General features: G+C 41.2%; 1 protein-coding gene across 6 annotated transcripts in view; it reads right to left on the bottom strand.

The window, feature by feature from the left end:
• MYPN (myopalladin) overlaps positions 1-15,742 on the bottom strand; it is a 164,393-nt gene that overhangs the window by 42,577 nt on the left and 106,074 nt on the right. For all 6 annotated transcript variants that reach the window (XM_014574681.4, XM_006125268.5, XM_014574680.4 and 3 more), the window contains exons 11-13: positions 12,498-13,097; positions 10,477-10,621; positions 435-527 (exon numbers count right to left, since the gene is read on the bottom strand). In XM_014574681.4, coding sequence (XP_014430167.3) covers positions 435-527; positions 10,477-10,621; positions 12,498-13,097 — 838 coding nt within the window. The remainder of the gene's footprint in view (positions 1-434; positions 528-10,476; positions 10,622-12,497; positions 13,098-15,742) is intronic.

Below are 15,742 nucleotides of genomic sequence, written 5' to 3'. Positions count from 1 at the left end.
TATAGTCAAGTGATTTATTACAGTGAAAAGGAGAATCCAGACGAACAAAAGCGGGAATAATTATTGTTATTTGAACCTTCAGAGTAGTCAACATCAAGTAACAAAAGGCATTCCATTCCCCCAGTGCCAAGTAAGATTGTCTTCATGCACTCCCAGTCCCTACTACTTCAGGACTACAGTTTGAGCCCTATGATTTTTACATAGGATCTCTGTACAGCAGTACAAAGACCTGCTACTGAATTTAGCCGCATAAATGCTGATCATGCAATTTTAAAATCTACAAAATACAAATATAATAACTTTCTAGAACAATGATAAATTATTTTCTTATCACTTGTATTTTTTTAATTGTGTCAAAGGCAGAATTTGGAAATGAAAAATCTAATGACAAGAATTACATATAGTTTAACAAAAGACGGATAACTATGTTGTACCTTAGATACATCTTGAGTTGTATAGCTGAAGATTGGGGGATCATTGCTTGGTCCTTGAAGTCTGTGGGTCAATTTTTCATCATATGTTGTTTGCTAGCAGAGGGAAGTAATGAAATTAGGAAGACAATACCATAACGCTTAAAGACATAATTTTAATCTGGACTTGATTTCAGAATAAAATTCTAATGAATGAAGTTCAGAGATAATTAAATATTACAACATAATTGGAGAGCTTGATACTTGTTTTAGATATTTCAGCAGTTTTTCTGCTGATTTTTATTTGATACTAGCTGCTATCAAAAAGAAGGTACAGTATGTAATTAAAAATAAGAGCATTTCTCCTTTATATTGTGCTACTTTATAACAGAGAATATGGGGGAATCCATCTGATGGAGCCATTTAAAATCAACCATAGGCAATTTTTCTGTCTTGTGCTTCATTAATAACAAAGCATGAAAAATGACTGTACGTTATTTCAACATTAAGGTCCTAATCCTGCACTGTGTGAGCCATGCTGACAAATTATGATGATCCTGTGAAGTCCCAAAGATGTCAGCGAAGCTTCTTGCAGACACAGCAATCTGTACACATGTATGATTATGCACGGGTAATGGCCTCGGTTTACACGGTTAAAACTTTAAGTCAGAAAATACCAAAAAGTTCTAACAGTACAGTTAACTCAGGAATGCTGCATGTCATATTTCCTCTTCCTGTTTTCTCTTGTTTTGTCTGTAATTTAATAGATTTGTTAAAACTACAGTGATATATACACACATTGCAATAAGACCATGGTAATACTGCTTCAGGAATTTACACATTAACTTTTATTGAGGGCATCATAAGAAACTTAAAATGGGGAAGACAAATCTCTTGAAATAAGTAAATACTATAACATTTAATAAACTTTAGTCTATGTGTAGGTGTACATGTTTGATATGTTTTTGTTTTTAGGATTAGCACAAAATAACAGAAACAAAGAGATTTTTAACAAGTTTTCTGAATAACTGATCTTGTCAAACAAAGGCTATAGAATTTTTAAAGGGAGATTTACATAAAAAGATAAGGGAATGGTGGCTATGATTGTGACTGACTGGGAGATCACTAAAACATTTCATAAAGCACCACACACTAAACCATTTAATGATTACAAGTTTGAATATTAAATCTAGGTGGGCATCTTGGACAACAAACTGATTAGAGAACAAAGACTCGAGCTGCAATTTAAGGACAAAAATGCAAGATTCTTTGTTCCTTCAATTAGTGGTAATATTTTGGAAAACTTTATTCTCACAACTGTTCACAAGCAAGCCAGTTTTCTTTGGCATATGTGATAAGGGCTACATTTTTTTTAAAAACTGTTCATGACTTAGTTAGGGTCAGACTTTAAAAAGAGCTCAGTGGACAATAGTGCCCACGTAGACATCTAGATAAAGTAGCTAGATTTTCAAAACTGCAGAGTTCTCAACAGCTGCTCAAACCTTTTGAAAAACCTGGCTGTGACATGGTGAAGCAACCCCGCACTAGACCAGGGCCCTGTTAACTGCAGGAAGCGGGGCAGGACGAGGAGGACCGCCCTGGGATGGCGGCCGGAGAAGCTGCTTGGGGTCAGGCGAAAGGCCAACCGGGGCCAAAGGGGGGACCGTCAATCAGGCAAGGGATACGGATATCCCTGCCTTAGGGCCCTGGGCCAGGACCAGGGAGTGAGGGTGGGCACGGGTCCCCCTCCCCTGCCGTCCCTCCCCGGACTGAGCTCCAGTTGCTGGAGAATAGCAACATTAGTGACAGACGCTAAAAGAAACCCAGGTCTCGGAGGGTGGCCTCTGACTGTGACTTGTACCAGTGCCCTTTAACCGTGATGTGTAACACTGGCTATGCATTCAGGTATCTAGATGGGAACTGTTGGTGCTGAGCACTGCTTAAAATCCAGCCTTAAGTCTGCAATTGCAGTGGAACATCCCTTCCCAGAACAGGACGAGGTAATGCACTGGTAAACATTTCTATGGCTAATCTATATTAAAGCACTTCTAGAAGCTTTGGAGGTGGAGGTGCACTGGTGCTAGATTAATGGCTAATGGATTAATTGGTGCTAGAATTAATGTGTTAGACAGAATCTAACTCAAATTATGGAATAAAATTCCTATTCTCTTGTTTACTCAGGCCTAGTCTATACTAAAGGGGAAGGTCAACTTAAGATACACAAATCTAGCTCCATTAAGTATGTAGCTGGAGATGATTTATCTTAAATGATCTTCTGCACAGTGGGCAGTCAACGGGAGCTAACGCTCCTGTTGGCTTCTGTTACGTCTCATGAGGAACAGGAGTACCGGTACAGATGGGGGTGTCTTCTAAGTGTGAATTAGCGTGTCTTCACTAGACCCATTAATCAAACCCCAGAAGATGGCCCCTCACAGTTGCACTGTTGTAGTTTATAACATTTCAACTGCAGTACCATAACTTGTAATGATCCAGTGAGCCACCATCCTTGCTAATGTATTTACTCTCTACAACAGGGGCCTCCAACCTGTGTAACCACAAGATCACATTTTCAATTTAAGTGCAATGTAAGATCTACCTCAAACCCAAATACCCTTGTCCTGCTTCCTTCCCCCACTTCTCTGAACCCCCACCCCCACTCCACCCCTTCTCCTAGGCCTCACCATGCTCACTCCATCCTCCTTCCTCCCCGAATCTCATTCACTTTCACCAGGATGGGGTAGGGGGCTGGGGTGCAGGATCTGGTCTTGCGCCAAGGGGTTCATAATGAGGGAAGGGCCATCCTGAAGGTAGGGTGGTAGGGTGGGTTCTAGAGTGGCCATGGGGATAGGACATTTGCCTGGGGAGCACAGGGTTGGGAGCTCAAGTCCCACTGCCCACCCTGAGAGTGGGCGGACAGACAACACAGGCTACCCCAGGAATAGAGCTGACTTCTGCATTACAAAAGCGGGATGATGTGAAGGTAGGGTGGGTTCTGCAGTGGCTTAGGGGATAGAGCAGTCACCTAGAGAGAAAAGGGTGGTGGGCTCAAGTCTCACCCACAGTGGGAGGGGCAGAACAACTAACACAGATTGCTCCAGGGACAGAGCCAGCTCCTGCACTTGGAAAGCAGGGTAAGGGACCCTCTGAAAGTGAGGTGGGTTCTGGAGTGGACCAGGGGTTGGAGCACAGGGTGGTGGGCTCAAGTACTATCATTCTTTCCCCTCTTTCCCCCCCCCCCCAGGAGCTGTGGGACAGGCTGCCCTAGGGATGGCTCCCCATGTAGGAAGGCAGGAGAAAGGAGCAGCTGGAGGTGGGCTGAGTTCTGGAGTGGACTAGGGGATGGAGCAAGCACAATGTTGGAAGCTTGAGTCCCACCCACCCTGGAAGTATCCCAACAGCCAACACATGCTGCCCCAGGGATGGAGCTGGTTCCTGTATTGGGAAGGCAGAATAAGGAACCTGCAGAAGGGGGGAATCTGCAGTGAACTGAGAGATAAGGCATCAGCCTCAGGACCACAGGGTGGTGGGCTCGATCCTGCCCCAGGGATGGGCCTGCTTCCTGTGCAAGGAAAGCAGCCTAGGGGACCCTCCAAAGATGGGGTAGGTTCTAGAGTGGCTTAGGGGATATGGCATTTTCCTGGGGAGCACCGGGTTGAGGGCTTGAGTTACACCCACCCATCTTGGGAGTGGCTGGACAGTTGCCCCAGGGATGGAGCAGCAGAGTTAAGGCAGGCTTACTCCTACCCTGGCCCTGCACAACTCCTGAAAGCAGCTGGTATGTAAAGCAATGGCTCCATGTGCTGCCCCTCATCTACAGGCCCTGACCCCACAGCCTCTACTGGCCACAGTTCTCTGTTATTGATCAATGGGAGCTGCAGGAGTGGTGTCCGCAGGCAAGGACACCATGTGGAGAACCCCCTGCTCTGCCTTTCTCTGCTGTAGGGACATGCCAGCCACTTCCAGCCACTTCCAGGAGCACAATTACCACAGGGAAACTCCAGACACAAGAAGTTAGGCATTTTAGAACTCACTACTCAAAGAATTAAATTTAAGCATGAGAGAAATGAAAGTTACGAAATGCACAGGCCAGTCAAAAACAACCCACTTTGCAAGCAGTAAAAGTAGTAACAACCCCCCATGCATATGTTGGGTCAAGAGATGAGAGGGAAGGACAGTGTGTGTTTGTGGGGATGACAGAGACAAACCCAGTGTGAGAGTGACAGAGATTTACATTGCCAAGCTCCCTTCATCCCCTTCTCTCTGTGTGGAGACTGGGTACGAGGGGAAGGAAGGGGGAGGGACACCCTGGCATCAGCTCCCTCCATCTTCTCCCTCCCACACTCTGCACAGCCAGCAGGAGGCTCCCAAGAGGCAGCTCCAACCCAGAGGCCAGAAGCAGCATAAGAGTAGATGGAGAGGCAACTGAAATGCTAGCGTTTGATAGCTTCCTGGCCAAACCAGTCAGGATCACCTGTCAGAGGCTCCAAGATCTACTGGTAGATGCCGATCTACTGGTTGGTGACCACTGCTCTACAAATACAGCACTCTTCTTAGAAAAGAGATAACTAAGGGGGGTTATGATAGAGGATGCGAAGGTCAAGACTATAACAGAGCTAAAAAAAGTGACTAAATAAATTGATGGAGGATTGGTCCATTCGTAGTTATTAGCCAGGGATGGTGTCTCTAGCCTCTGTCTGCCAGAAGCTCAGAATGGGTGATGGGATGGATCATGTGATGATTAACTGCTCTGTCCGTTCTCTCTTGTGAATCTGGCATTGGCCATTGCCAAAAGACAGGATTATTGGCTTGGTCTTACATTCTTAATATACAGGCATCAACCCACGACCCCTCAAATGATCAGTTCTAATATACTGGTACAAGAGGAAAACAGAAGAAAGAGTAAACTGGGATGGGGGAAGGTGCAACCAAACTGTCAAAGGCAGACCAACTGAAATTAATGGGTTTTCAGTGTCATAGAATCATAGAATCGAAGGGCTGGAAGAGAGCCCGGGAGGTCATCAAGTCCAGCTCCCAACAGTCCAGTGTCCCAACAATTATAATGTGAAAAGTTCAATGACAGTTTTCCAGGTGGTGAATTCTATCTGTGAGGACTCAAGTCTGAGAGAGACCTTTCTCTTTGATCTTGATTAGACCTAAGGCCTTAGAAAACACCATAACTGTCAGCCAGGGACATAAACAGAGTATATTTACGCAGGTAAAACAAACAAACAAAAAACAAAACAAAAAATTCCAATCCTTTCTCTCAAAATAAATCAACAATCCCTCCTCCCAAAACAACCCCCTCACAACAGCAAGTCTTAGAGCCTGGGCTCATGCTGGTGGGCTAAAAGTAGTAGCATAGACACTCTGGTTGGAATTAGGGATGTAAGTGATTAGTCGACTATCTGATACTCAAAAGCATATCAGATAGTTAACCACTCCCTCCACTAGTTGCTCCTTCCCCTCCCCCCCCCACTGCCTCTATCAGAGGCAGCAAGGGGGGAGCAGGAGCTGGTGTTGGGGGAAGTCGACTTACAAGCTGGTCCCCACCAGCACTGTCTCCGTAGGGGGGTAGCTGGGACCAGGCGCTGCGCCTCTGCTTTTAAAATGTATTAAGAGCCTACCAGCTCTTAATGCATTGAAAAAGCTAAAGCTCAGCAGGGGGGACCCAGTGCGAGTCAGGACAACTGATTCCCAGCTTGCACAGGGTCCCCATCTGCTGCACACCAGCCTTTTAAATAAATTTTAAATACATTTAAAAGGCTGGTGCACAGTGGGTGGGTATCCTGCGTGAACCAGGAATCGGCTGTCCCAGCTCATGCTGGGTCCCTCCTGCTGTGCTTTAGCCTTTTCAATGTATTAAGAGTCTACAGGCTCTTAATACATTTAAAAGGCAAAGCCCCAGGGGGGTTAGGCTCCCCTGCTTATCGACTAATTGATGGAAAATCCATCAACTACTTGATTAGTTGTTTAAACTAAATTTATCATCCCTAGCTGGAATCTGAGTTCTAAGACCCTTCCCCTGCTGCCAGGTCTCCATTTTTTGAGGAGTAACGTTAGTTCGAACCACAGGGTTTGATTTGAACTAACGCGACTGGTGCACACTTCCTGGTTTGAATCAGCTGGCGATTGGAATAACGCGCAGGCGAGATTATGCTAATGAAGCGTGGGATATTTAAATACCTGCTTCATCAGAAATTTCAGTCGCCTACATTTGCATCTCTAGTTCAAACTAGGGGGCAAATGTAGATGTACCTATTGTAAACAACATAAATGTGGGGGTAAAATTCATAATTCTTAGGTTGCAAGGTCCTTGTTCTGATTTTTTAATTCTAACTTTCCTTGATTATTGTAGATTTAGTTCCCTTAATTTTATTATAACAGAGAGTTTTTAATTGTCTTTGTTTTCCAATCAGTTATATACCTTGTCTAGTAACTTTCCAAGGAATTAATTCTGCTGTTAACTTACAAATGTCCAAATGGTCGACTTTTTCCTATTCATAGTCCCATTGAAATGAAATTTGTAAGACTAATTCAGTTTAAATGATGCTTATGATGATTAAAGTATTTAGTAAAAATGGCATCTTATTACTGCACACACAGTTAAATTTGCATCTGCTATATCTATTAGCAAAAATATGTTTTTACTCCTTCCAGCATTGCATAGCTAACATAGCTGTGGAAGACTATATTATAATCTATTCCACCTATCATGCATCATCAGCAAAATTATTGGCTATGTTCTGAATCTAGAATCCCATATTGTTGGTGATGAATGATGTAGTGAATGACACCGGAGGAATACATCTGGATTATAAAATATTATGCTATATGCACAGTTAGCAAAAGCTTGAATTGTAAGCTGAACAGATTTAATGTAAAAGTCATTGTTGGATAATAAATAGCAAAAGGTAAATTTCTATGGAATCATTCTTATGTAACATATTAGTAATTACAGTAATATAATAAAATGATAGCAGCACTTAATATTTACAGTTCAGCATAGTACAGCTTTCATTCCGGATGGTCTCAAGATGCTTCATAAATTGTATTACACAGCAATCACTTTCCCTCCCACTGAAATTCAGACAACTCTGAGACACATTGCAACACTCTACATCAGAAAATTTTTAGCAGCAGGAAATATGTGTAAGGGATAAGCTAGATAAGCTCAATGTAGGACAATGCTTTTTATCTATTTTTATTTCTTCTACAAAGTACATATTTATCTCTGTTTGTTAGAAACTGAATAAAAATTCCAAAAAAAGGACTGTCTCCTGGTACTCAAGTAAATAAATAAACAAAACACCCCCCAAATAAACACAGAAATACTTGATACAAAATTTTTAAAAAGTTTCATTATTTTATTTGTTGAGACAGTACACTTCACCCATGTTGCCACATCTAGAAACACCTATATACTGTATAATACAGACAGTACCTCCAAAAATAGCACACTCTGGACCAGCAACATCTGTGGTCCAGTAGGACCACAGACACTCCTGGACCAGACAGCCTGGGAGCCTAAGGGCAGGAGGGCCAGCTGAGTGGGGCATGAGGGTTAGCAGCTTGTCTGGGAGCAGTGCAGACTGGGGCTGGAATCCTGTGGCAGGCCCTGTGTGGCCTGGGCTGGGGTTGGAGCTCCGTGGCTGCCTCCAGCTGCATGGGGCCATGGTTGGGGTTGCAGTGAGCGGGGCCTGGGTCAGGAATGTTGCAGTAGGAGCTGGAGCCTGCACCACCCAGGGAGCTAATAGCAGCTGGACAAGCAGCCCAGCTAGGTTGGTGGGGAGGCTAAGGTAGGGTTGCCTGTTGGGGCAGCCTGCCAGCAGCAGGCAATGGGTTTGGGGGCCAACGGAAGGAGACCTCCCTTGGTCCAGCAAATTCTCTCATTCAGGATTGAGAACCACTCCTGATGTTGCCGCACCAGGGAGGTCCAGCCAGTACATTCATTTCAGCATGGTTGTTTATGTTCACCTGGCAAAAACAATGGCATTAAAATGGAAGACATCGTATGTTCACTCCCCTTCCCCTCTACTTCCTCCCATCATTTCATGTCCTGTTTGAAGATCAATACCAAGAGGTTTTCTCTCAAACTTCCAGCTGCTAGAACCAGCAAAAGGGCAGTCTACTCCCCTAGTTGCGGAACTTTAAAAATATTACTGCCTTGGGATAGGGATTGGAAGTGCAGAGTTGAAAACAGTGGATTCAGCTCAAATACTGCAGAGGAGATTGATTATTTATTTTGCAGTGGAACTAGACTGCCTCACTTTTTTAACATTACCTTTTGTTGAACCTCCCCCAAATTGGATGTTGACCAGCAAGTTATCATAGTAATTAGAGGTTGGTCAAATCTGAACTTCCTAGAAGTTCTTGGGCTCCAGGAATCAGGATTTTGGTTTGGCCTCATACCGAATGATAAATATACTATATAAATAACTTCTTGTATCAGTAGATAACTTTAATATGATGTAGTGCCCTTTGTTTCTACAGAGAGTATTATGCAGTTAATTTCAAAGACTGACTGGTATTCACAGGAGCTATTTTAATAATTTGTCTTACTACCATAGCGAGTACAAACTGTAACACTTGTGATTCATTTTCAAAACATACCACATGCCAGTTGTTTTACTAGAACTGTTCTAGGAGGGGAATCCATGAGAGGAAAGGTCAACAACATAAATAAAAAGCCAGAAATTACAGCACCAGTTGTCCAAAGTGGGTAACTGACTCCACACAGTTCAGTTTTCAGATACCTGTTTTCTCTTTCAGAGATACTTATATATGCTTTTTATAAATTTCTTGTTTGTGAGAAACTAAGGCAAATCTCTCTTTTTTTAAAATAAGCTTCAATAAATGGGGTTAATATCCTATGTAAGTGGTGAGAATAGAATGCTTTCCCAAAGAAAAATGGCTACTCTGTACAGGATGAAATTTTCTAGTCTAGCACTCTATGGTCTGGCACATCCGTGATCCAGCATGATGTTAGTTAGACAGATGTCCACTTATGGGTGTGGCCAAGTTTCCCGCGATCCCATAAAGTTTGCTTACAGCCACCAGTCCTGAGTCTCAGTGTTCTGTGCTGTTATTTAGCTCTAATTCATCCCTAAATGTCTTCTAAGAGACCAATAAGCAGTGGAAGTATTGGTCATGCTATAAAACACTATTGACTTCCCATGGTCCGGCAAATTCTCTGGTTCAGCACTGGTCAAGTCCCAAGGGTGCCAGAGAAGAGAGGTTCACGCTGTAGACATTAGTATACTCTCAGTCTTTCATTCCAAGTGCAGACCAATATTGTTAAATAACTGTTGAATCTGCATTATCATGGAATTCCTTCAGCTTCCCTCAGCATTCTGTTGCCACCTTAATTTCTTACTCACCTACTTTTTGAAGTAACTCTAATTGAAATCAACTGATATTTGCTTTGTTGAGCTTTGTTTAAAATTTATTTTATGAAGATCACCTAACTATGATTTTGAAGTTCCTATTGAAGAAAATAATGGCTAGCACAAATATTCTTATGCTAAGTTACGAATAAAATAACTTCTCAATTAACATTACTCCAAGGTCTGAAATATGTACACCACAAAAAGAATTAAAATAGCATATTAATTCATTCTATTTCAAACAAAGTAAACAAGCAGTCTTTCATACATTTAGTTGCTTCTACGTAAGTTGTATCAAATATGTACAGTAAATTAATTTAGGTTCATGCAAGTAATTAAATATCTTGAAAAGTGAGGAAGTGAAATCCAGTACAGTTGAAGCTCTTGCACACAGATAAGGTTTTATATTTCTGCACTACTGTCTAAATATTAGAGATTATCTGGAGCAACTGTAATTCTGTTATAAGAACTCTCAAAGTACAAAATTCTACAATCTATTCATTTTTAAATGCTTTTAAAAACTCCTGGTTGTTATTTCAAAGTGTTACTTAGCATGAGAGCTAATTATGAAGCATAATGTCACCCTCCCAGCCTTACAAACTTTTATGGCACATAAGACTACACATCTGTCTAGCTTATAATAAGTCAGTGAAATGCGCTTTACTAACAATCAATATTTTTACCTGTTGACTACTATGTTGACGAACATCCTCTTTGAAATGCATTTTTCTCTCTAGCTCCCTTACAACCACAGCTTTATTGTGAATATAATCATCTGTTGCCAATTGCAGGGGCTTTAGATTTTTCTTCTTTAGTCCATGGGTTGCTCTATAAAATAAATCAGTTACTAAAATATTGCTAATGATAAATAGTAGTGAATCACTTTTGTAATATCATTCATTGAACTCTAAATAGGCAAAGAAATTAGCTGATTGCTTTATCTATTGAACGGAGAACAAAAACGTACTATTTTACTGTGTGCATTTAACTCTCATTAATGCCAGTAGTAAGAATGCATATCTAGAAAAGAACAAGTATTATACATTACGTCTTGGTTCCAGATCCAGCCATTCTGGAGTGATGTCATCGGAATAACACCAAGGTATTCCAGAAATGTATGTACATCTAAGCATATGTACACAGTGACATAAGTGTAGCACACCAGGATAACCATGTAGTAGTTGTGTCTTCCCCTTCCCCTTCTCTTCTCATACTTTCCCTGATTACTCATTCCTTTCTCAGCCCTTGCAGACCAGCTCTGACACAGAGGCAGAAGCACTGGGTAGCAGGGGGCTCCATGGGAGTAAGGCTGAGAATCAAGAGCACACTGGCTGCCAGCCCTGCCCCCTGGGGACTATTTTAGCAAACGTGTAACTGCTAAAAATTGTGTGCACCCGGTCTGGCTGCTGACCCCACTTCCAGGGATCTGGCTGTCGACCCACACTGCAGGCTTCCCGGGAGTGGGGCCGGCAGCTGGGAGCCAATATGTGCCGGGAGTTGGCTTATAACCATTTAAATGGTTACACTCTTATTTCCTACTTGAAATGTGTCAACTACTTTGCTACGCAATCTGTTTCAGCTTGTATGTAGCTGTGACACTTTGAGTACATTTCTCTGACTTGAAAAACAGCTTGTATAAGCTCAAAAACTTGTCTCTCTCACCAACAGAAATTGGTCCACTAAGGCCATGTCTTCACAAAATGGAAAGTCGACACAACTGAGATTGATCTTCCAGAGTTCAGTTTAGTGGGTCCGGCCAAGACCTGCTAAATTGAACTCAGAGGGTGCCTCCATCAGCGGCCAGTACTCCTGCTCCTGCAAGGAGTAAGGGAAGCCAATGAGAGCATTTTCTCCCGTTGGCCTCCTGCTCTGAGGACGCTGTGGTAACTCAAATCAAGGTATGTCGACTCCAGCTATGTACTTAAGGTAGCTAGAGTTGTGTATCTTGATTCAAACTTCCCCTTTAGTGTAGAACTGGCCTAAGAGACCTCACCCACCTTGTTTCTCTAACAAAAAAATGAGACACTGTGGGTATAACAATGGTTTTGTTTGGTTACATTGAGCATACTAGTCTGTCACATAATCCTCTCTTTACCACTCATTCCAATACTTAATTATTATTTATTTGAAAGCTATTAATTCATCAGAGCTTTTCGGTGGGTTTTTAAATATTTAACAATTGCAAATAAAACAGCACTCTTTTGTAAATTATTTTTAGATATACCTATTCTATATGGCTGCCTACCATTACATCATCCTGTCTTGGTTAACAAATCCTTAAAATTTAAATAATTTACTCAGAGTAAATAAATGAGATTTTGCAGCTCACAGATAAATGGGTTTAAATTTACTTATCCTTTAAAATCTCTTCCTCCCACGAACAGAATACTCTGCATCCCTGATGAAATCCTGAGAGTCCTCAAAATCTCCCGCCTCCAACCATTTAACTCTACAGTGTAGCTACCATCCTTTCATATGGGCCTGCCTCAAAGCTTCCTTAACTGGACTTAAGGGTTGAATGATTCAAATCCTCCTTCCCAAGAACTGGGCATACTACCAAGGGACAAGACTCTACCAATATTTTTTTTTCTGTTTGATGAATGACATTTCAAGAAAACATCCAAGTGAGCACAGAACAGAAATTAACCATGGTTTCAAAGTAACTTCCTGTACAAACTTCAGCTTGTAAGTTTGTGCTACTTACGCAGCTGGTGCACTTCTAGGCAGACCCATAGCATTGGTTGGTGGTACTGAAGGAAGTGAAGGAAGAACAGAACTGAGAAAGGCTACTGGGTTCTGAATCCGGCTGATTGGAGAGGCAGGAGTAGGAAGTACATTCTGGGGCTGAAACTGGTTCAGGCTAGATATAGAAAGCAATAGTGGAGGCAACACTGATTCTTTGGGACTTGCTAGAGGCTGGTCAGTTTGGCTTGTAAATCCTCCTGGAGACCTTGTCTGGACTGATGGAGGAGATCCTATGAAATTGTCCTTGTTCATTGTTCTTTGGGTTCCTTGAGGAACGTTGCTGAATGGAGGCACTGGGGAGCTGGAAGGGGAGTTGATAGGTGGAGTGGTGTTCTGGGACACAAAGAACTGTTTCGGTCGGGTATAGCCAAATGTCTGTGAAGGAGAGACTTTGGCCTGCTTGTACATAGTTGATGTAGGCTGCTGGTTGAGTGAAGTAGTGAAGTTCAATATACCTGTGCTGAATGGCAGCTCTCTTAGAGATGAGGGAGATGGCTGCTGTAGATGCTGCTGTTCAAGTAGGACCTGGTTGTGGAGCTGTTGTAACTGAGTGGGATCTCTGTACACAAAAGAAGGAGGGGTGAAATCTGTTATGTGCCACACCAAACATGTTATCTGTCCTGTCGGTGTAATTTTGAGAGCATAAATTTTCATAGGTGGCCAGTTACACCTTGGGCTCCAGAGGAAAGGCAAGGAAATTGTGATACTGATAAAATCTAGGGAGAGCGCCTTTCCTTCTCCCAGCTCCAGTTATATGCCATGTTCTGTGGCATCAAACAAAGAGAATGAAATCAGGGAGAAAGGAAATACTGTTAAAATAAACCATTCCTTTCCCCTGCTAAACGCCTTTCCCCCTTCTTCCCAAATACATACAATTTCACTGGAACAATTTTGTTTTTTTAAACTTTTACAGGTGAAGAGAACTATTTGCAGGACTATAAAACCCTGAGCTGGAGACTTCATTTCCTTTATTTTAAGGGACCTGAGAGTCAGATTCTGCTGTCATTTACTATATCATCTCCACTGAGTCTGTGGGCTTGCACTGGTGTAACTTAAAACAATGAAAATGAACTTTTACAATCCAGTATCAAGCCTAACTTGTTAACATCTGAAAATAAGCCTTCCCTTGTTATACATATAATACTCCTGTTAATACATCCCAGAACAACATTTTCTTTTTTGAACAGCATCACACACTCATATTCAGTTTGTAATCCTCTATAATGCCCATATCCTGTTCTGTAGTACTAACACCTTGCTTAGTATTCCATATTTTGTAGTTGTGCAATTGATTTTTCCTTCCAAATGTGCTAAAGTAGCTATTGGCAATCACTTGATCTGTTTTCTCATCTATAAAAGTGATGATATGATACTACACACTTGCCTTTGAGTATTAGTTACTTTTGGAAAGTACTTTTAAATCCTTAAGTGAAAGGTGCTATGTGAGGTTTTGTTGTTGTTGTTGTTGTTGTTTGTTTTTTTTAATCAAGGTTGGGATTTCAGAAGTTGCCCTTAACAAAATTACACTAGTCCTTAAAAAGAAGTGGGTTGTGCCCACAAAAGCTCATGATACTGTGTATATTTTTGATAGTCCCTAAGGTGCTACAGGACCATTTGTTGTTTTTTAAGTTTGTTTAAGTTGTAGACTCACATGGTACCCTCTGAGACTTGTTAACATCTGTTAAGAGTTAAACTAAGTGCTAGAGCCAAGAGTATGGTAAACAAAACTGTGTTATAACTACACGAGTAAATATAATCAGCCTTAATTTGACTACTGTTGACATTCAATGCCAGGGAAGAGTACATCATTCAAGGAATAGCTGCATTTCATGCAATTTTTATTCCCTAGTTGTTATTTATAGTGGATGTCTTCAGGCTTTGTTTACTTTGCAGTCGAGCCAAATTATTTCCTATAGTATGTGATATATTTTATGCTATTATGAATGTAAAAATATAGCATATGGATAATAAACTGCCTTTCTTCTTAGTGACAAACAATGTAAATGACAAAGATGTGAAGAGTTATCACGTAATGAACTTTTCTCTTCTCCTTTAATAAACATCAAAGTAAGATAGCTATTGCTCATTTCTTAAATGGTCATTCTGTATTGCACTTTAGTCTTGACCATTCTATGTAGAAGATTCAAACCTTACAGTGCATTCACCTGTCTATGAATCCACTTACATTATTTATGAGTTTCACGTGAAAATTTATCTTTCTGAAAGTTCAGAAGTAGAGACTGCCCTAAACTGGCACTTCAGATCCAAATACCATGAACATAGTGGACCTTCAGATTTATGTAAATGGAACTGTTATTGTTTACATACTTTATCATGCACAAAAAACTATGTTAAAATTACATTATTAAGATTTCAAAATCTAGCACTCAAATGTTAGGCAACACCAGAATTAAGGTTGCCAGTGCAAGTTTAATTTTGCCTCTTTGGGCATCTTCATTATGATAAAACCTTTAATTACATTATTTTTTCCTACTCATTAAAGTGTTGGGTAACATTAACAATAGGTGGCGCTGCCAACTCCAGTTCTGTAAAGACTTCCATGTCCCTCCTCAGCCTTTTCTTCCCTGCCCAGTTTTTTCAGTTGTTCATCGCGTCAGGTTTTCTACATCTCTTAGCATTATTGTGGCTCTCTTTTGGATTCTCTCCAGTTTCTTCACATCTTTCTTAACATGTGATACATAAAACTGTACACAGCACTCCAGCTGAGACTTCACCAGTGCTAAGTAGAGCAGAACAGCTGCTTTCCCTTGTCTTACATATGATACTCCTGTTAATACATCCCAGAATGACATTTTCCTTTTTCACAACAGCATCACACACTCATATTCAATTTCCCTTATAACGCCTAAATCCTGTTGTGCAATACTAAGGACTAGCTTATTATTCCACATTTTGTAGCTGGGCATTTGATGTTTCCTTCCAAATGTGCCAAAGTAGCTATTGGGAAATCATGTGATCTGTTTTCTAATCTATAAAAGTGATGACATGATATTACACACTTGCCTCCAAGCATAGATTAGTTAATTTTGCAAAGTACTTTTAAATCTTTAAGTGAGAGACGCTACATAGGTTTTTTAAAAAAATCAAGAGCTCTACACTACGTGCTAAATTGGGTTTGAAGCAAGGAACTCTATAATTTCCATTAGCAAAAAGTTAGATCATTTCTTTAATTAATTTCAGAAG

The sequence above is a fragment of the Pelodiscus sinensis genome, chromosome 8, assembly GCF_052426305.1.
Source record: "Pelodiscus sinensis isolate ZL-2025 chromosome 8, ASM5242630v1, whole genome shotgun sequence".
NCBI lineage: Eukaryota > Metazoa > Chordata > Testudines > Trionychidae > Pelodiscus > Pelodiscus sinensis.
This window is presented reverse-complemented; position numbering and strand designations above follow the sequence as displayed.